The 23,105-nt window shown below is 45.5% G+C and overlaps 1 protein-coding gene across 3 annotated transcripts in view; it reads right to left on the bottom strand.

Annotated features, from left to right (window-relative positions):
- Positions 1–23,105, bottom strand: part of LOC139575801 (nuclear factor of activated T-cells, cytoplasmic 3-like) — an 88,765-nt gene that overhangs the window by 44,025 nt on the left and 21,635 nt on the right. For all 3 annotated transcript variants that reach the window (XM_071401115.1, XM_071401116.1, XM_071401117.1), the window contains exons 2-3: positions 17,083–18,259; positions 8,066–8,228 (exon numbers count right to left, since the gene is read on the bottom strand). In XM_071401115.1, coding sequence (XP_071257216.1) covers positions 8,066–8,228; positions 17,083–18,259 — 1,340 coding nt within the window. The remainder of the gene's footprint in view (positions 1–8,065; positions 8,229–17,082; positions 18,260–23,105) is intronic.

The following is a 23,105-nucleotide window of genomic DNA, read 5'->3' as shown; positions in this document are numbered from 1 at the left end:
CCGGTTGCATCACCGCCTGGCATGGCAACTGCTCGGCATCCGACCGTAAGGCGTTACAGAGGGTAGTGCGTACGGCCCAGTACATCACTGGGGCCAAGCTTCCTGCCATTCAGGACCTACATACTAGGCGTGTCAGAGGAAGACCCAAAATATTGTCAAAGACACCAGTCACACAAGTTATAGACCGTTCTCTCTGCTACCGCACGGCAAGCGGTACCGGAGCACCAAGTCTAGGACCAAAACACTCCGTAACAGCTTCTACCCCCAAGCCAAGACTGCTGAACAATTAATCAAATGGCCACCCGGAATATTTGCATTGACACCCCCCCATTGTTTTTACACTGCTGCTACTTGCTGTTTATTATCTATGCATATTCACTTTACCCCTACCTACATGTACAAGTTACCTCTAACCTGTACCCCCGCACACTGACTCGAACCAGTACTCCCTGTATATAGCCTCATTATTGTTATTTTATTGAGTTACTTATTATTAGTATTTAGTAAATATAAATATTTAGTAAAGTCTTCATGAACTGCATTGTTAGTTAAGGGCTTGTAACTAAGCATTTCACGCTAAGTTCTACACCTGTGTGTGTGTGTGTGTGTGTGTATGTGTGTGTGTGTGTGTGTGTGTGTGTGTGTGTGTGTGTGTGTGTGTGTGTGTGTGTGTGTGTGTGTGTGTGTGTGTGTGTGTGTGTCTGTATCCATGGCCCAACTGTGTAACACTGTGGATCTCCTTTTCTTTGTGTCGAAACAGCAAGCGCACAATTAGGCTGGTTAAATACGCACATGGATTGTTAAGCCAGAGGCTTTGGAATTACCTATCTCCTAGCAACAGGTGTGCCTGACAATTATGGTCTGCCTGCCCAGCAGTTTGGCTAGCCTCGGAGGAGAAGCCCTAGCTTAGCCTAGCGTAACCCAGGCTATGTTTACATTAGAACAGCTTAGCATAGCATAGCCTAGCGTGGTATCCACTGGAATAAGCAGCATTCCACACAGAACACAGTGGTATGAATCACCTCTGTCCAAACAGTGCCATGTAAACAGTGTCACATTGTTTTGCTTTTGTTTGTCTGGCTACTGTAGGATTTAGTTAGAAGATGACTGTTATGACATGCAGACCCGAGGCTTTCTTTCTGTTGCACTCTATGGTTTATTTTTGGGGGGAGACACGGACTGAGGAGACTACATTTTTGACTTTCCCTTATACTACTCATTAACCTATTGTAGGATATGTATGTGCATGTAAGACCAAGGAAACAGTTCGGTGGCCGTTTGATCACAGTGTGGATAAGATCAGTTAGTCTTGTATGTTCCTCTCATGTAAATGACGCTGCACTGCCTGATAACCTGGTGACCCTTGGGGTTATGGGAAGGAGACCCTGTAGCTAGCGACCTTTCAAATCTACTAAATAATACGGGGATGAAATAAAAACCACTAATTTAAGATGAGGCCCCCCAAGCAAACAAATCCCTGTAGCTCAAACTAGGTGAGCAGCATTATCAGTGAAGTACACGTCCTATATAGAGGCATGCTTTAAAGCTGCCTTTCTTCTACGTTGGTTTGCAACAAGTCAACATACGGCAGTAAAAGCATGAATCATAACAGTAACAGAAAACAGAGACAAGTCCATCCTTCCCTTTCAGGTGGTGGGAGGACCAGGATATTTTAACAGCTTCCCGCATCAGGCACACAACCTCGACCATTATAACTGCATCTGTGGCCCACTGTGATAAGAGAAAACAAGAGACAAAGCCTGGCTGACTTCTGCCATATAAACAGGGCTCGGTTACAGAGAGTCTAGACAAATAGAGAGATGATAGGGAGACAAGCCAGGAAGTGCTTCAGGAACAGGACCGGTACAATTAGCATGAAGCAGATACTGTAGCATGAATAATGTAGACTGATTGGCTGAGGGGGAGACACGTATGCACACACCTACATGCCCATGTCCGCACGCCCGCCGTCTGTCCTGCTCCTGTAGTGGTAAAAAAAATTGGTTGGGTTAACTCTGATCACCGGTCGCAGTGAAAAAAGTCACGCTTCCTGTACTTTCAATGCATTTTTCCGCAAAAGGTGAGTAAACTGTTTTTACCATCCACTACACCACTGCCCCTCCCCTGCGCTACAGCTACCTACAGTAGCTCTGATACTCGACCCGAGTCTGAAGGGCCCCAACATTATACACTGCTCAAAAAAATAAAGGGAACACTAAAATAACACATCCTAGATCTGAATGAATGAAATATTCTTATTAAATACTTTTTTCTTTACATAGTTGAATGTGCTGACAACAAAATCACACAAAAATATCAATGGAAATCAAATTTATCAACCCATGGAGGTCTGGATTTGGAGTCACACTCAAAATTAAAGTGGAAAACCACACTTCAGGCTGATCCAACTTTGATGTAATGTCCTTAAAACAAGTCAAAATGAGGCTCAGTAGTGTGTGTGGCCTCCACGTGCCTGTATGACCTCCCTACAACGCCTGGGCATGCTCCTGATGAGGTGGCGGATGGTCTCCTGAGGGATCTCCTCCCAGACCTGGACTAAAGCATCCGCCAACTCCTGGACAGTCTGTGGTGCAACGTGGCGTTGGTGGATGGAGCGAGACATGATGTCCCAGATGTGCTCAATTGGATTCAGGTCTGGGGAACGGGCGGGCCAGTCCATAGCATCAATGCCTTTCTCTTGCAGGAACTGCTGACACACTCCAGCCACATGAGGTCTAGCATTGTCTTGCATTAGGAGGAACCCAGGGCCAACCGCACCAGCATATGGTCTCACAAGGGGTCTGAGGATCTCATCTCGGTACCTAATGGCAGTCAGGCTACCTCTGGCGAGCACATGCGGCCCCCAAAGAAATGCCACCCCACACCATGACTGACCCACCGCCAAATCGGTCATGCTGGAGGATGTTGCAGGCAGCAGAACGTTCTCCACGGCGTCTCCAGACTCTGTCACGTCTTTCACGTGCTCAGTGTGAACCTGCTTTCATCTGTGAAGAGCACAGGGCGCCAGTGGCGAATTTGCCAATCTTGGTGTTCTCTGGCAAATGCCAAACGTCCTGCACGGTGTTGGGCTGTAAGCACAACCCCCACCTGTGGACGTCGGGCCCTCATACCACCCTCATGGAGTCTGTTTCTGACCATTTGAGCAGACACATGCACATTTGTGGCCTGCTGGAGGTCATTTTGCAGGGCTCTGGCAGTGCTCCACCTGCTCCTCCTTGCACAAAGGCGGAGGTAGCGGTCCTGCTGCTGGGTTGTTGCCCTCCTACGGCCTCCTCCACGTCTCCTGATGTACTGGCCTGTCTCCTGGTAGCGCCTCCGTGCTCTGGACACTACGCTGACAGACACAGCAAACCTTCTTGCCACAGCTCGCATTGATGTGCCATCCTGGATGAGCTGTACTACCTGAGCCACTTGTGTGGGTTGTAGACTCCGTCTCATGCTACCACTAGAGTGAAAGCACCGCCAGCATTCAAAAGTGACCAAAACATCAGCCAGGAAGCATAGGAACTGAGAAGTGGTCTGTGGTCACCACCTGCAGAACCACTCCTTTATTGGGGGTGTCTTGCTAATTGCCTATAATTTCCACCTTTTGTCTATTCCATTTGCACAACAGCATGTGAAATTTATTGTCAATCAGTGTTGCTTCCTAAGTGGACAGTTTGATTTCACAGAAGTGTGATTGACTTGGAGTTACATTGTGTTGTTTAAGTGTTCCCTTTATTTTTTTGAGCAGTGTACTTCAGGTTAAGGCCTGCTTTCTCATCAACCAGGGTACGGGCCGGGCTCCCTCCTGCTCTGCTGTGCAGTGTCTCTGTACAGTCATATCTTACCATCATAACATGGTGTCAGAACTTCTTATAAAATATAAAACCAGAACATTGTCCAAGTCAACAGGATAGATTATTTCAATGAAAATAATAATATTCCTTAAGTTTTGGTAGGAGTTTAGAGTGACGAAACGTTGCTAGCTAACAGCTCTACCACGTCTCATGAGCAGCCCAAGCTGGGCCTGAACGTCGTGGACATGGGTAGGGTAGAGCCTGAACGTCGTGGACATGGGTAGGGTAGAGCCTGCACGTCGTGGACATGGGTAGGGTAGAGCCTGAACGTCGTGGACATGGGTAGGGTAGAGCCTGCACGTCGTGGACATGGGTAGGGTAGAGCCTGAACGTCATGGACATGGGTAGGGTAGAGCCTGAACGTCGTGGACATAGGTAGGGTAGAGCCTGAACGTCATGGACATGGGTAGGGTAGAGCCTGCACGTCGTGGACATGGGTAGGGTAGAGCCTGAACGTCATGGACATGGGTAGGGTAGAGCCTGAATGTTGTGGACATGGGTAGGGTAGAGCCTGAATGTCGTGGGCATGGGTAGGGTAGAGCCTGAACGTCATGGGCATGGGTAGGGTAGAGCCTGAATGTTGTGGACATGGGTAGGGTAGAGCCTGAACGTCGTGGGCATGGGTAGAGTAGAGCCTGAATGTTGTGGGCATGGGTAGAGTAGAGCCTGAATGTCGTGGGCATGGGTAGGGTAGAGCCTGCACGTCGTGGGCATGGGTAGGGCTCGGGCTCTACCATGGACCTCTTCCCAGTGGCATGCTCTTGTTTTTCTGTTGACATAGGAGCTCCTTGATCTGGGGGGGGGGGGGGGGTATGTGTGTGTGTACGTGTGAGAGAGTGTGTGTGTGTGTCTTGATATAGAAAACAAACACAACAGTCACAAAAGGAAGCTGCCCACACCACGGCCAGATGGCAGTCATGGCGTCAGTTGATGACATCACGAGTCCCAACACCTGAGTCAGTGGACCCCACAGGAAGACTGGCGCCATCAGAGCAGAAGGATGCAGTGACACACTGGAGACACTGAGGGACCAATGTCCTCCTACGGCTAGGGACTATAGGCTTAGTTACAGACCAACACCTGGAGGGAAAAGGCTGTTAGTCAGTCTGTTGTTAGCCTAGTGACTGACCCTTATTCACCAGGGCCTACTGCATATTCACTCAGAGTACGACTGCTGATATAGGATCAGTTTTGTCTTTTACATAAAGAATTCATAATGAATATGATTTTCTCGACCGGTGTGGACCTGGTCCAAGATCAGCACTTCTTACCTGAGACTTTCTGTAAATACTCTAGCAGCACATTGTGTCTTGGGCCTGTATCAGTAAGGCAGCTGTTTAGGTTGTAACCAAAACAACAGTGTTTCTGTGAAAACAAATATGATAGGACAGCCTCTTGGTCCTACAGTGTTAAAGGGGACATGAAACAGAGTGTCAATATAACAGGACAGCCTCTTGGTCCCACAGTGGGAAACAGAGTGTCAACAGAGAAACAATGAGGAAGTTCTGTTTAGTAAACAAGGAAAACACCACTAGACCTGCCTGACCAGAGATGATATCATCCATCATCACATGTTCCTAGTGTTACACTGGTCTGGTGACCCATAACACACACACACACACACACACACACACACACACACACACACACACACACACACACACACACACACACACACACACACACACACACACACACACACACACACACACACACACACACACACACACAAAGCGAGGAGCGATACAACACTACAAAAAAAAGAAATTAAATAATCTTATAGCCAAATAGCTCCCTTCTGGACTGGGAATGAGGGCAAACACAGCCAATGCTCGTACGGGTTCAACATTCTGATAGCTAAATTATGCATCGTCACACATGGTGGGGTAGAATGAGAGGTTGCAGTTGAAATGGTTCAGCATTAGCTCTGACTGATGGAGGAACAGGACCCAGTCTGTAAACTCGCCCTGAGATGAGAGTTGGCATAGTTTTTAAGAAACTATGCTGTATGGAACAAATGGTCAACAACATTTGCATCAAAATAACCAATGATGACAACCCCACTGAAAAATTAAAGAAATTAGCGGTTCTGGACACAAAACTGTGGTCTTCCTCTGGTCCACATTCTTAAAGGTCACTTCAATTAGAAGAGTATTACATTGGGGTTGCTGTGGGTACCAGTGTATAGTTCCATTAAAACCCCAACTAAAAGATGATCCTGAGGGAGTGGACTGGAATGACAAGCCACCTCCTGGCTCTTATAAGCAGGGTTATTGTTGGGTTATGCAAACACACACTCCAAGCCGGAGCATTGTTGGGTTACACACCACTGGTCATGGCCCGTGATGCCGTCCGCCCCGCTTCAGTCACCACACAATGGATCCCTGTCCCCTGAGCATAAAATATTCACCCGCTGCCTGGCTCTGCTCTGTTTGTCAGCTGGATAACAGAACGGGAGCCCTGGGTCAGGAATGTGGCACTACATAGGTACTGTAACAGACCTCAGATCAAATAGTATTCAAAACCTTTCAAAATACTTGGGAGCCTTTTCTTGAGCCTGCCTGGAGTGGAGTTGTAGTTGGACAGGGTTTGGACCTTTGGAACTTGTCCTTTGTAGCTCAGTTGGTAGAGCATGGCACTTGTAATGCCAGGGTAGTGGGTTCAATTCACGGGACCATGTATGCATGCATGACTGTAAGTCACTTTGGATAAAACCGTCTGCTAAATGGCATATATTATTATTGGATTCACTGCTCTAGTCAAGCTCAATCAAGCACAAGTTAAGTAACAGAAATATTTCAAATACTATTTGAACCCAGGTCTGGTACAGTAGTAAGGCTGAGGCTCACTCTGCCTCAGTCTCTGGGGTATCACATGACAGACAAACTAATTGGGCTTCGGTCACGGTGACTGCGATGATGTACCCTGCCCTGCTTGGCGTGCCTGCTGCAGCAGCTCACCCTTTCTACCTGTACAGAGGGAGGGGTGGGGCGGTTATTGTTTGGTAATACTTACACATAATACTTTAATTCACTAGCATTGGCTGCCGTAACCTAGACGGCTGTATAAATTGACAGTTGAGGTACTACATGTTGTGACAGTCCTGATTCTACAAGGCACGGGCGGTCTATCAATCAAATTTTTATTTTTGTTGTTGTAAATGTAACCTTTATTTAACTAGGCTAGTCAGTTAAGAACAAATTCTTATTTACAATGACGGCCTACCCCAGCCAAACACAGGCGACGCTGGGCCAATTGTGCGCCGCCCTATGGGACTCCCAATCACGGCCGGATGTGATGCAGCCTGGATTCGAACCAGGTACTGCAGGGACGCCTCTTGCATTGAGATGCAGTGTCTTAGACCGCTGCACCACTCGGGAACCCTTTTCCAGACTGTCACTGTCAGTATAGATGCAGGTCACCTCCAGAACTGAACTGAGCTGCACTACCTCTTGTAGTTTACATCAGAGTTTCTTAAGTTCTACTTCCTGCGTCCAGGTTGCTACACCGACATCATGGTTACATGACTAAGGTGATAGTTTCCCTGGTGGTATAGGTTAGATTCAGAAAGGTTTACCTTACGCACTCAAAAGTGTTATCACGTGCTCCACTAAGGCAGTTATTTATCCTACAATTATGTGGGTAAAACAAAGCGCAAATTAAAAGTACGAATCTCGGAGTATCGTAGCACCATTTGGTGCAAAAACTCGACTTACCCACTTGCGGCCCACTTTTTGGAAACAAACCACTCGATTTTGTCCTTACGTTATATTGGCATCGAACATGTCACCCTCCCTAGAAGAGGGGGTGACCTCGACAATTTATTGTTAAAATGAGAGGCTGCATGGATCTTTAATTTAAAGACCCTTGCTCCCCTCGGTTTCAACGTAGACTTTGATCTGAAGCCATTCTTGTGATTATTGTGATTTTGCTATTGTAAATGTTTGTAGGCTTATGTATACTATGACCTAAAGAGCCATTTGACCTGTGTTTTGCCAGTTATTAGGTAAGGTTGGTTACACCAGCTGGTAATAACTGAATGTTTTGGTTATTCTGATTTCTATGGGTTATTCACTGACCATGTACTAGGCCAGTGAATTAGTGAGGAAGGTCCACCCGCTTTAACAATGTTGATGCCAGGGGCCTTTGAGCCCTGTCTGGAAAACAATCTAGGGGAAAGACTACAATAAGCTATATGGTCTTACCTTGACAACAGGATGACCACCTGATGCAGCTTTGATCGCCCCTCTGCTTCCCTCCGTCTCGTAGTGCGCTCGGTGGTGGGCCTTGGGGTGCACCTCAACCTTCAGCTCGTACTGGCCAAACAGGTGGGGCAGGGGCCAGTCCAGGGGGGGCAGGGAGGAGGTCCTGGGGACAGACCAATACATAGACAATAAGGGTACTGATGGTTTAGATAACAAGATACAGATCACCTAGGCATTACCTAGGTGATCTATGGATAACACATAGATATAGCCTATATCACCTAGCATTTCTTGTCTTTGGGGAAGACATTACCTGTGAGCCGCTGTGACTACATAATCATCCTATGGATAACAAAAAGGCTCTATAAATCAGATATGTAGGTCTAACATATTAGCTAGCAGGGGCAGGTTAGAGCTAGTTAAGCCGGCTGGATTCATTCAAACCTGCCTTGGCAGCACAGTACAGTAGCTCTGTTTACAAACTACTGCCAGGCCAGCACACCCACATGTCCTATTCTGAGAACTAAGAGCATTTACTTGTAAGATGAGTCAATTTTAGTATAGAGAACCACTCAACTATCGCTATTGTATTTGGTCAGGGAAAAGAAGTTGTGCTTTTAACATAAATATGCTACTGGAATGTAGGTTTGACTGCCCTTAATCAAAGAGAATAAGTACATAGAAGAACCAATGCAATGACACATTATGTATGGTAATATAAAGAAGTGAGAGCACAACAGGCTGTGCTGAATCATGACCTCTGGAAACATTGTGGAGGATCACACTAGGCCTACACTAGGTCTGAGTGACAAACAAACAGAGTACAGTGTCTAAATGGGGCTGTAGGCTGTGTTCAACCCCATCAGTCAGACAGTGAATCATAGGAATTCCCACCAACATCAGGCTAACCATACTGGAATAATCACACTTGTAATAGGTCATGCAGGGACTGTAACTAGCAGTGAATCATGAAGGGGTTTTACACTATAAACGGTATATAGATGGATGGAGAGTATGGTTGTGTTGTTCAGCACTGTAGTATGGATGAGGCTGTGTCACAGGAGAGGCTGCAGGCTGATGTTTTTTTTTTACCTCTGTATGTTTTTATCTATGTAGGGCACAATCATACTTGAAAAGCTGCACTCAAAAATAAACACTCCATCTGTGCCCATCCACACAGACAAACTGTCTCTCTCAGTGGGTCTCTGGGTAGCTTGGCTGGTCTATGGCTCTATTGACCTAGAACCTAAAGAGAAATAATGTTCTAAAAACCTATTTAGGTAAATTATTGTCAAAACTATTTAGGATGTTAGTAATTCATAATCTACTAGCCTACACACTGAATCTTCATAAAAAAGACTTGGCTACATTGAGCCAGTTCTAAAGACTTGGCTACATTGAGCCAGTTCTAAAGACTTGGCTACATTGAGCCAGTTATAAAGACGGGGCTACATTGAGCCAGTTATAAAGACGTGGCTACATTGAGCCAGTTATAAAGACTTGGCTACATTGAGCCAGTTATAAAGATTTGGCTACATTGAGCCAGTTATAAAGACTTGGCTACATTGAGCCAGTTATAAAGACGTGGCTACATTGAGCCAGTTATAAAGACGTGGCTACATTGAGCCAGTTATAAAGACGTGGCTACATTGAGCCAGTTATAAAGACGGGGCTACATTGAGCCAGTTATAAAGACGTGGCTACATTGAGCCATTTATAAAGACTTGGCTACATTGAGCCAGTTATAAAGACTTGGCTACATTGAGCCAGTTATAAAGACGGGGCTACATTGAGCCATTTATAAAGACTTGGCTACATTGAGCCAGTTATAAAGACTTGGCTACATTGAGCCAGTTATAAAGACGTGGCTACATTGAGCCAGTTATAAAGATTTGGCTACATTGAGCCAGTTATAAAGACTTGGCTACATTGAGCCAGTTATAAAGACTTGGCTACATTGAGCCAGTTATAAAGACGTGGCTACATTGAGCCAGTTATAAAGATTTGGCTACATTGAGCCAGTTATAAAGACTTGGCTACATTGAGCCAGTTATAAAGACTTGGCTACATTGAGCCAGTTATAAAGATGTGGCTACATTGAGCCAGTTATAAAGATTTGGCTACATTGAGCCAGTTATAAAGACTTGGCTACATTGAGCCAGTTATAAAGATTTGGCTACATTGAGCCAGTTATAAAGACTTGGCTACATTGAGCCAGTTATAAAGACGGGGCTACATTGAGCCAGTTATAAAGACTTGGCTACATTGAGCCAGTTATAAAGACTTGGCTACATTGAGCCAGTTATAAAGACTTGGCTACATTGAGCCAGTTATAAAGACTTGGCTACATTGAGCCAGTTATAAAGATGTGGCTACATTGAGCCAGTTATAAAGATTTGGCTACATTGAGCCAGTTATAAAGATTTGGCTACATTGAGCCAGTTATAAAGACTTGGCTACATTGAGCCAGTTATAAAGACTTGGCTACATTGAGCCAGTTATAAAGATGGGGCTACATTGAGCCAGTTATAAAGACTTGGCTACATTGAGCCAGTTCAGGAGCTCTCAGTATGTGTTCCATACAGCATGATACAGGGGTTCCTGGTCTGTTAACAGTTACAGGGAGACACAGTTTGCTCTAACACAGCACTGTGCAGTACAAATGGGGAGAAATTAAATGTGTGTGGGTGTGTGTGCGTCCATGGTCTATGAGTAAGAGGAATGATACACACCACTGTAAGCTGTCCTAGCAGGCAGACATTTACACCACATTATGCCTCTCTCTATAGTAACTAGCCTAACCACGAAGGCTAGCCTAACCTTCTCCGCTAGTCAAAGAAAGTCACTAACCATTGTCTACTGTTTCTTTATGTGCCCCGTCAGGTCGTGACAAAACTAAAATTGTGCTTTCAACAGGCCATGGTATGCCAGACAAACATGCCACACAGAAATGCCCTCCACTCAGCACTCACACAGCATGCAGACCACAGACACCAAATAAAATCAATGTTAACTTGCTAAAGGCCAGGGAACTCAAAAAGAACTCAACAGAGTAGCAAAACATGAGTCAATCAGTTTTTCCCTATACTCCATGCCTCCATCAGAAGCTGGGCAGCTGGCTGACTCCGGACACCATCAGTAAGGCTAAATGGGAGAAATGTGGTGGCTGGATTTCTATGGAGCCGGTTCACTGAATAAACTGTTGTCCAGAGGAAAGAATAACATTTGAAGAAAAATAGAAGCACGTGTCTCTAACATTGTGGTCAATGAGGGGTATTGTACCACTGGCATCTGTTCCCATGAGATTTTTTATCAAAGTAGGCTATAGGATAGCCTATCCTGGTAGCCTAGATTCCCCCACAGCACATGGCAGAGGAAAGCCCCCATGAATATGATCACATTGCATGCTATAAAGATGTACTGTCACAACTATTCTAAATAAAAATGTAGGCTTCGCAGACCCAGATCAAGTCTATTCCTGGACTTCGAAGCCCTTTGAATAAGAATTCTCCAATGAGCAGGCTTTGTAGTCCAGAAGTAATCTTAATCTAGGTCTGGGAAACCGTCTCTAAAGGTTTAAGGCCTAAAAACAAAGGTGGGTGTAACAGTGGCTTGTCTCGTACCCTACAATGCCACCGACATAACACCGGAAGTGTATGTTTTCCCTGGCCAGCGGCCACAGTAACACAAGAGGGGTTTGGTAGCTAGGAAACCTGAGCGTTGTGGCGTGTGGAGGGAGCGGGTTGGAGCAGAGGTCGGAGCCTGGATTAGCGTAACCTTTCTAGGGTATGCTGCTCCGTACGGCGGGGCTCTGGGGCTCCCAGTCTGGTGCTACCAGTCACCACCTGCGGCCTACAGCCGCTCCCCTGTACATCTCTCATTCTTTACTTAACTTTTATTTAACTAGGAAAGTCAGTTAAGAACAAACTCTTATTTACAATGACGGCCTACCAAAAGGCAAAAGGCCTCCTGCGGGGACGGGGGCTGGGATTAAGATAAAAAATAAGTAACAAAAAAAACAAAAACAACAAAACACACATCACGACAAGAGAGACAACACTACATAAAGAGAGACCTGAGACAACACAGCATGGTAGCAACACAACACTACATAAAGAGAGACCTGAGACAACACAGCATGGTAGCAACACAACACTACATAAAGAGAGACCTAAGACAACAACATAGCATGGTAGCAACACAACACTACATAAAGAGACACCTAAGACAACAACACAGCATGGTAGCAACACAACACTACATAAAGAGAGACCTAAGACAACAACACAGCATGGTAGCAACACAACACTACATAAAGAGAGAACTAAGACAACAACACAGCATGGCAGCAACACAACACTACATAAAGAGAGACCTAAGACAACAACACAGCATGGTAGCAACACAACACTACATAAAGAGAGACCTAAGACAACAACACAGCATGGTAGCAACTAGAGGTCGACCGATTATGATTTTTCAATGCCGATACCGATACCGATTATTGGAGGACAAAAAAAGCCGATACCGATTAATCGGCCGATTTATAAAAAATAAAAATAAAAAATCATATATATATAATACACACACATTTTTGTAATAATGACAATTGCAACAATACTGAATGAACAATGAACACTTTTATTTTAACTTAATATAATACATAAATACACACACGCACACAGCTCTGAAGTGACAATGATACTAAAGAGTCTGCTTAGGAGACAAATACTCTCAACTGTTTGAATAAAAATAGAGTTTAAGTTACCTGTGATGAATGTTGAAAACAAAAACTTTAATTTCTATATGCAGGAAATCCTGACAGTCATTGATTGATTGTTTTTTATAAGATAAGTTTAATGCTAGCTAGCAACTTACCTTAGCTTACTGCATTCGCTAACAGGCAGGCGCCTCGTGGAGTGCAATGTAATCAATGCAAGATTGAATTCCCCGAGCTGACAAGGTTAAAAATCTGTCGTTCTGGCAGAACGTTCCTAGGCCGTCATTGAAAATAAGAATGTGTTCTTAACTGACTTGCCTAGTTAAATAAAGATTAAATAGAGGTGTAAAAAAATAATAATAATAATAATTATGAAAACTTGAAATCGGCCGTCGTTTTTGTTTTGTAGTTTTCTATTCAATGCCATTACAGTATCTATTGACTTAGGACTCAAATTGCAGTTCCTATGCCTTCCACTAGATGTCAACAGTCTTTAGAAATTGTTTCAGGCTTGTATTCTGAAAAATGAGGAAGTAAGAGCAGTCGGAATGAGTGGACCCTAAAGTGTCACAGAGCTTTTTCATGCGCACGACCGAGAGTACCTTTCTTGTTTACCTTTTATATTGACGACGTTATTGTCCGGTTGAAATATTATCGATTATTTAGGCTAAAAACAACCTGAGGATTGAATATAAACATTGTTTGACATGTTTCTATGAACTTTACGGATACAATTTGGATTTTTTTGTCTGTCTGTTTTGACTGCGTTTGAGCCTGTGGATTACTGAAGAAAACGCGTGAACAAAACTGAGGTTTTTGGATATAAAGAGACTTTATCGAACAAAAGGAACATTTATTGAGTAAATGAATGTCTGCTGAGTGCAACCATATGAAGATCATCAAAGGTAAGGGATTCATTTTATCTCTATTTCTGACTTGTGTAACTCTTCTACTTGGCTGGTTACTGTTTGTAATGATTTGTCTGCTGGGCTATGTTCTCAAATAATCGTACGGTATGCTTTCGCCGTAAAGCATTTTTTAAATCTGGCACCGTGGTTGGATTCACAAGAAGTTCATCTTTAAACCTATGTAAAATATGTTTTGTTTTCTGAATTTTTATAATGAGTATTTCTGTATTTGAATTTGGCGCCCTGCAGTTTCACTGGCTGTTGAAGAGGTGGGACGCTACCGTCTCACGTACCCTAGAGAAGTTAAATAAAGGACACACCTTGGCTGCCTTCCAAGCAATAGGAACCTCCCCAGAGAGTACAGGTTAAAAAGGTCAGAGATAGGCTTGGTGATGATAGGGGCAGCAACCTTAAAGAAGAAAGGGTCTAAACCATCGGACTCAGATGTTTTTTTGGGGTCAAGTTTAAGGAGCTCCTATAGCACCTCAGACTCCGTGTCCGCCTGCAGGGAGAAACTTTGTAGCGGGGCAGGGGAAAGAGGGAGGAGCATCGGGGCTAGTCGCATTAGAAGAGGTGGGAGATGAGGAAATGTTGGACAAGCAAGGACGCATGACTGAGTCAAATAGGAATCATGACTTAAGTGGTGATTAAAGAGCTCAGCCATGTGCGCCTTGTCAGTAACAACCACATCATCAACATTAAGGGACATGGGCAGCTGTGAGGAGGGTTTATTCTCCAAGTCTTTAACCGAGAGAACTGCTCCTTAAAGTAACTAACTTTGGCCTTCCGGATAGCCTGAGTGCACTTATTTCTAATTTGCCTGAACGAGATCCAGTCAGCCTGAGTATGCGTGTGCTGAGCCATAAAGCCTTTCTTAGCCCCACTAAATGTCATATCAACCTGAATACCGGTATGTGAATATGTATGTCTATAGTTAGGTCTGAGGTGGGATGGACTAGCCTGGTTACAGATCTCTTTGTGCAGTATAGCCAACTACAATGGTCATTTTCATGCCCATTGTCTATACAGCAAACAAATCTGGGATCAAGATATAGGGAGGGACTGGGAGGGATTCGGGGGGAGGGCTCCCTGAATCCACCCCCAGTCTGTCTGAGGCTCAGACTCGGAGCCCCCCGCCATGCCTCTGTTTCCTCCACCCCCAGTCTATCTGAGGCTCAGACTCGGAGCCCCCCGCCCCATGCCATGCCTCTGTTTCCTCCACCCCCAGTCTGTCTGAGATTCAGACTCGGAGCCCCCCGCCCCATGCCATGCCTCTGTTTCCTCCACCCCCAGTCTGTCTGAGGCTCAGACTCGGAGCCCCCCGCCCCATGCCATGCCTCTGTTTCCTCCACCCCCAGTCTGTCTGAGGCTCAGACTCGGAGCCCCCCGCCCCATGCCATGCCTCTGTTTCCTCCACCCCCAGTCTGTCTGAGGCTTAGACTCGGAGCCCCCCGCCCCATGCCATGCCTCTGTTTCCTCCACCCCCAGTCTGTCTGAGATTCAGACTCGGAGCCCCCCGCCCCATGCCATGCCTCTGTTTCCTCCACCCCCAGTCTGTCTGAGATTCAGACTCGGAGCCCCCCGCCCCATGCCATGCCTCTGTTTCCTCCACCCCCAGTCTGTCTGAGGCTCAGACTCGGAGCCCCCCGCCCCATGCCATGCCTCTGTTTCCTCCACCCCCAGTCTGTCTGAGGCTCAGACTCGGAGCCCCCCGCCCCATGCCATGCCTCTGTTTCCTCCACCCCCAGTCTGTCTGAGGCTCAGACTCGGAGCCCCCCGCCCCATGCCATGCCTCTGTTTCCTCCACCCCCAGTCTGTCTGAGGCTCAGACTCGGAGCCCCCCGCCCCATGCCATGCCTCTGTTTCCTCCACCCCCAGTCTGTCTGAGGCTCAGACTCGGAGCCCCCCGCCCCATGCCATGCCTCTGTTTCCTCCACCCCCAGTCTGTCTGAGGCTCAGACTCGGAGCCCCCCGCCCCATGCCATGCCTCTGTTTCCTCCACCACCAGCCACTGAACACTGACAGCCACCCAGCAGACAGACGCCAGGACCATCTGTTCAGCAGAACACCTCCCAGACACAGCTTCTCTGACTGGAGACTAGGGTTGTCATGATACCAGTGTGGCGATACTACGATACCTCATTTTCCTTGGTAAAAAAAACAAAAACAGGAAGCAGACTAAAAACTCTATGGTTGTTTAAAAAAAGGTTTTATTTTCTACTATAGGACTGTTATGTCATAAGAAATTATGTCTGCTTCATTTTTTGTTTCCTTGCCACGATACTTCTGAGTATCGCGATACTGGTATCATGGTGACAACCCTAGCGGAGACACTTCCAGGACCTTCTTCTACAGCAGACAGGAGAGATCACCCCACAGTCACAGCACTCACTACATCCAACAGTGGAAGCCTACTCTAGTCCTAAAGACCTAATCATTTTATAAATAGCGCTAGGGACCAGAGCACACAAACAAGGCTGAGACTTCATCTGCTGCACACATTGGGAGAGCAGAGAAGGGAAACTTTAACCCGCTCTTTCTGATAGAAGTCAGTGCGTCACAACGATCAAGAGCTTCTGGTTACGCCGATTTCCAGATAAAAAGTATGTGTGTGTGTGTGTGAGAGACGTGTGCATGTGCTTCCCCCCAGGCACTAATAACCTTATGTTACACTGTTGTGCTACTTCAGACAGCGCCATTATGTCTCTGTGGCTCATTAAATGTTTCAGCCCATGTGGGTCTAAAGAAGTGACTTGTGAAGCTTTCCCAGAACCTACAATTTGAGCGCATTGGAGTCAAACCTACAGACACAGTTATACCGGTATAACCTACAGAATATTATACTAGTGCACCCCTGATAGGTGCAGACTAAGTGCAGGGTAGTTCCCCTGTTCCAATTCAATTAGGCTACATAATTGTAACTCCGGAGCTCTGGATATCCGACTGCAAGCTCAAATTTGAGGAATGCTTGCCCAACTGTCCAAGACATTGCATAACCACTTCCTTCATAAAATACTGGAACGAACAGTGTCTTAATGCTCTTATCGGGATCAAACAGGCTACTGAACATTTTGTTCATTTATCACTAATCCTATAAAGGTCCCATAAAGGTTCCTATCTGTACCTTTCATGTACTCTACCTTGACCTAGTAACACTAATGACTCTGATGAGTGTGTATTCATTCTAAATGCTGACTAGAGCTAAAGATGAGTTGTGATTAGTGTTGCAAAATATCTCCCTTGGTTATTCAGATATCCTGGTTGGAGGATTCCCTCCCTGCTTATTCCCTCCTGATTCTGGGAATCCTCCAACCAACATTTCTGGGAAAGTTTGTGGAACTTTCCAACTCTATCTGTGATTGAGAGGGCAGGTACAGGAAGTGACATACCTGAAGATGGGTGTGTGTCCTGGTTTGGGTTTGTTCCATGTGAAATGTGAGGGCACTGAGAGAAACTGTTCCCCTGGCCCGTCCTTCTTCAGGGAGTGCAGGGTGTCTTCCGAGGGAGAGTCCATGAGGGGGGAACCGTTCCCAGAGTCGTCCAGGCCTAGGTCCCCCTTCCCCCCCATGGAGCATGTCCGGTCCTGGGAAGTCTTCCTAGTCTTGGAGGGGATGTCTGCCTCGGAAGGGCAGCACTGGAACATGCCCATGGAGGCGCTTCCTATCCAGGTGTCCTCTGTCACGCTGCCCCTTGGGGACGGCTCGGGGGTGGGGATCGGGGAGTGGTGTGGGGACACGGAGCCCACCGGGTAGCAGATGTCTGCGCTGGAGTGGCGTCTCTTCCCGCAGGGTGAGGTGGGGCGTGAGGAGGGGCGGGACGGAGGCCGGGGGCTCAGCCAGTTCTCGTCGGTGACGGAGGTGCGTGGGGAGTGGCAGGGGGAGACTCGGGGGGACAGGGAGTGGGAGGAGTGGGAGTGGTGAAAGCCAGGGTGGTGGTGCTGATGCCCAGCCCACAGACCCTCCTCCAGGACCCCAGGGTGAGGGGAGCAGCCAGGGGAGGTGCGGGGAGACCCCAGGGTAAACCTTGCGGCCGCTTCGTTCAGCTCAGAGTCCACATCATCGTACACGTGGGAGAAGGACTCGCAGGACGAGGCGTCTGAGAACCAGCTCCTGGAGGACAGGGAGCTGCAGGGGGACGGGCTGAGAGTTGAGTCCCGGTATGAGTGGTCTAAGGGCAGGTACAGGTGGTCCCTGGACAGGGGCCGGTCCCCATGGTGGTAGTCCCCATCATTAACTCTAAGATTGTCCTCGTTAGCGTCCATCTCCTGCTGACAGCTGGGGGAGATAGACGTGATCTGGATGCTAGGACACTCAAAGGCTTTGGGAGGCCCCCCACCCCCACCTGCAGGGCTGGATTTGTTTTTATTGACATTGTCCTGGACCTCATAGTTGGGGTCGTACACCTTGTGGGACTGCAGGCGCTGATTGGGGGAGGAGCTGATGACTTGGGAGTGGGAGTGAGACTGCATGCTGCCATTGCGTGACTGGCCCATAGACTGGTTGTTGACCACGGACTGCTGGCCCACATTGAGGATGTAGAACGACGTATTGTCGTCAGGCTCCAGATCTGAAGAGGGAATGATGGAGAAAAAGGACCATAAGTCACCATCACAATAACCGCTCTATGGGCCATACAATACCTATTTGTATTATATGAGAAGGATGCTAATACTTGTAATCTGGCAATGCCTTTGAACTGAATTTATTTCAACAGAACATTACTTTTACCCCTATTCCTGTGAGATCTGAGCCACTGCACCGCCAGGGGAGTGATAAGGAAAGACCCAGGCAAACAGCTCCACTATCTCCCTGACTAACACCTTTATTGGTGCTTTATTGCTGTGGTTTTCATTATGTTAGCCTTGAACAGGAATTGGCTTGACACACACATACACACATAGGAGGAGTGACTTTGCTTCGCTGCAAACAAGGATAGTCCTCATCTACAACAGTAGGTACATTATGGTCTACTGATAGGCAACCTCCATTCCAGACATAGTCCTACATTCCAGAGGGGCGGGGGGACGATAGAGGTGTGTGTGTGTGTGTGTGTGTGTGTGTGTGTGTGTGTGTGTGTGTGTGTGTGTGTGTGTGTGTGTGTGTGTGTGTGTGTGTGTGTGTGTGTGTGTGTGTGTGTTTAGACGGGCAGAAAGAAAACGGGCATGTTTCCAAGAGGGATAACCGATGAGCATCGCTCCTCAGGAAACAAATTCACACAACGGTGCATGCTCTCTCCTGTCATCACGGCAGCACCAGCACTCTAATAATACACATCGGCCCTGCCTCAGTGATGGTCTGGCCACGCACAGGCACAAAGACAGGCACACACACACAGGCACAAATACAAACACACACACACAGGCACAAAGACAGGCACACACACACAGGCACAAAGACAGGCACGCACACACAGGCACAAATACAAACACACACACACAGGCACAAAGACAAACACACAAAGGATAGGTGGCTCACAGACAACAACCTATTGTACACCAACACCACTCTATTTGTAGTTATTGATAAACTGGCTGGACCTAACTGGGACACAAACACAGGACAGCATCACTACACGCCCCTGGACTCATCCCGAGAAATACACCATGTCGCGTTCTATTCGATAGTTCTGTTCAATATTAGGACTTCGTACAAAGATGAAGAGAATTTACAATATTGAACCTATGTAACTTTGTGAAAATACAGTTCACTTTGAACTACTGTTGCAGCAGTAGTGTAAATCACTTAACATGGGGGTTTGAAATTGCTGTCCGATTACAAAACACTTTCTGAAAAAAAGCTTGTTCTTCAAAACAAAACACTTTGAAAGGACCTTGAGAAGAGACACAAATCCTGTGCGTCAACACATTTAGGAAACCACAGTCTTCTAAAGCTAAAGATGAATGGAAATATCAGATTCAGACTGTAAAAAGGGACATTTTAGGAGGAGCAGCCTACTCAATTCTCTCTCTCCCACTCCCCCCCTCCCACTCACTCACTCACTCACTCATTCACTCACTCACTCACTCACTCAATTCATAGCTGCTCCACACTGGCCCTGCCTGCCTGTCAGTGTCACAAGACTGCTGTATCCTGTGACGACAGAGGAAGACAGCATCTGACTGACGGAGGGATAGACGGAGTGTATGTGGTGTGTGTGTGTGTTAGTGTGTGTGTTAGTGTGTGTGTTAGTGTGTGTGTGTGTGTGTGTGTGTGTGGAGGACAACAGAACGGGTCAACAGCCTGCTGCACTGTGCCGCCTCGACCCTCCCCCCCGAGCCCTCAGAGGAAGGACAAGACAACACACTAACAAAGGCATGGCGTACGGTATGTGGGAGGATACACTAACTAAAGCACTGCTATCGGGTTGGATAGTCATACACTGTAGGCCTAGCTCTCCATAGCATCTGGAAAAACACACACATTTACTTTGTGTTGTTCCTTTACTTTCAGTCAAGTTTTAAAAAATGTATCATTCAAAAGTAGTGGCACGGTATACTGAAACGTTTGTACTTTTCCGATACTAGAAGCTGAAAAACGATTTGGTACGAGAATTAATATTACTTTTGGTACTTCTGTCAAATGTTTTTCACGGCGTCTACTGATTGAGAGAGGATCAAGTCTATCAGGGCAGTCCCCTTATAGCACAAGAGTACGCTGCCTCTAGACTAGCTCTAGACTAGCCTGTGCTGAGGAACTCACTGGGAGTCTGGGCTGCATCACTACTTGCGCTGCACAGAAGTTAACACGCTTAAACGGCATGTAGAAATGTTGATTACTGTTCGCTAAACAATGTCCAAGTGCTACATAATACAACACTTTACAATGCAAAAAGATAACGTTACCGGTAACTTCCAGCTTTGTAGGCAAACTTTCCTTGCTAGCTTACAGCTGAAGCTAACATCAATTCACTACCCTAGTACCTTGTTTGTGATTACATGCAGTGTACAAACCATAACGCAAAATATTGTAGATTTCAAGAGACAGCACAGACTTTTATCAAAGAAGAGATTGCTTCTTCTATGCACATTTTGTTGATCAGTACAATAAAATAAGTCCCAAATGGAAGGGAAACATATTGTTTTGATATCTGCAGTCCCATGAAATCAGTCAAAACAAGCTCAATAACTAAAGGCATGCACACATCCTAATGAATATGATTTCACCTGTATTGTAAATAGGCCTAGGATAAATCTTGATTACCCAGTTTATCAATAGACTAGAGATTTTCCATTCAAATAAATTATTACCATTATGTTGTCATGTAGTTAGTTATTTTCTTTACCAAAGCCAAATTGATTGTATGATTGTATAACTGACTCATTAATGCATTCATTCAGAAATGTAATGACATCAAGTGCCATTCTGTGACTTTGGCTAATACGCCTTCTTTTTCCCCTTGGTGTCGTTTTGGTATTGAGATGGTATCAAGTATTGTGATAGTAAACTGGTTTTGGTATTGAGATGGTATCAAGTATTGTGATAGTAAACTGGTTTTGGTATTGAGATGGTATCAAGTATTGTTATAGTAAACTGGTTTTGGTATTGAGATGGTATCAAGTATTGTGATAGTAAACTGGTTTTGGTATTGTGATGGTATCAAGTATTGTGATAGTAAACTGGTTTTGGTATTGTGATGGTATCAAGTATTGTGATAGTAAACTGGTTTTGGTATTGTGATGGTATCAAGTATTGTGATAGTAAACTGGTTTTGGTATTGAGATGGTATCAAGTATTGTTATAGTAAACTGGTTTTGGTATCAAAATCTAAATACTGGTATCGTGACAACACCCTTCAAAAGGCACAGGATTGGACAGTCCTGGTAGTTTCCCACGCAATTCAATAAATGTAGCCAATTCAATATATTCTCAACAGTAGAAATTGATTTAGACAAACCTGTAATGGCTAATACTTTGTGAATCACATTGCATTAAAGAAATCCATTGGGAGGTAAAAATTGAAAGTGGAAAACGATTCAGTTTACATGAGCCAGAAGTAAGCACTCAAAATACATCTGCCTGGATATTTAAAGTGCAAAGAAGCCAATATTCATTGCCAAATGCATACATATTAAGAAGGGGTTACTTTTAAGGCAGGCATTTTCAATTGCATATTAATTAACAAGAGCGGGTCCACAAATACACCTCAGTTATTAAAGATCTATTGAATATTCTCTGTTTCCAAGAGCCTGCTGGAAAGAGAGAAAAAACTATCTGCTGACTGTATTGTACGCGTGTGTGTGTGTGTGTGTGTGTGTGTGTGTGTGTGTGTGTGTGTGTGTGTGTGTGTGTGTGTGTGTGTGTGTGTGTGTGTGTGTGTGTGTGTGTGTGTGTGTGTGTATGTGTGAGCCACCTGTTGTGTTGTAAATGTACATCTCCCCCTCATTTAAATGCTGTTCTAAATTATTGAGGTGGCATGGCCAGCCATCAATTAATACTCAACCCTACCACACTGCAGGCTGCCAGCTCAGTTCATTAACATCACTCACTCAATGATGAGAGACAAGACAGAGAGACAGAGAGACAGACAGAAATGGTCATCTCCCTGTCTTGTCTGTGACCACTGACAGAGATACAGCTAGAACAGAGTCAGACATAACACATGAGTTAATTAACAAAGGAAGCAGTGAAGCCATCTGATCTCAATCCAATTTGGCCAGCAGTGGGACATTAAAGATCTTCTGGTTCTTATGAAGGGCTCTTTGTTTTATTCTATCAAGAACTGTCTACAAAATAATGTACCATAATAACCGACAGATAGGGCCCTTCCCACTCTATCTACATTTCTAACAGATATGTTCATCTCTGTCACATGAAACTGTTCACATGTGAAGTGCCCTTTTGACAGTGGTGTTTTCCTGCTGATTGCATTATGAAATGAACATTCACATGTAGCCTACTGCCTTGTGCGCATGGCTGCACTTATAATGTGAAGAAATAATAGTTTATTAACATTTTAAGATAAATGTTCTGATCTGTTGCATCAGACTCATTGCATTTGAATGTTGTTGTATTTATGTAGCATACTGGTTGTATGAATGTGGGATCTATCGTCCCACAACTGTCCCAGAGTCGGTTTGGAACAGGCTATTTATTTCTCCACAAGCTGACCAATAGAATAGGTAACCTAAACTTTTCTACTATAGAAGATTGACATTGGCTAGTGATTTTGCTGTTTGTTACTCGTCTTGTTGGCTGAGGAAAAGTAAATGTGGACAGTTATTCTAACATGTTCAAAGTGCACATCAAAATTCGTTAAGAAGGACCACATCATTGCATCATCGACTTGCATGTTTTGTTAATATTAATTACTATATTCTAAATGTTATTTCTGTCATTCTGAGCACCGTGGGTGGACGCCCTAATCAGGTTACCCACTATTTGCATATGCAGTCTGGTAAATTTCTCAAATGCCG

Source organism: Salvelinus alpinus, chromosome 5 (genome assembly GCF_045679555.1).
Source record: "Salvelinus alpinus chromosome 5, SLU_Salpinus.1, whole genome shotgun sequence".
Lineage (NCBI taxonomy): Eukaryota > Metazoa > Chordata > Actinopteri > Salmoniformes > Salmonidae > Salvelinus > Salvelinus alpinus.
The sequence above is the reverse complement of the archived record's forward strand: the minus strand, read 5'-3'. Positions and strand labels throughout refer to the sequence as shown.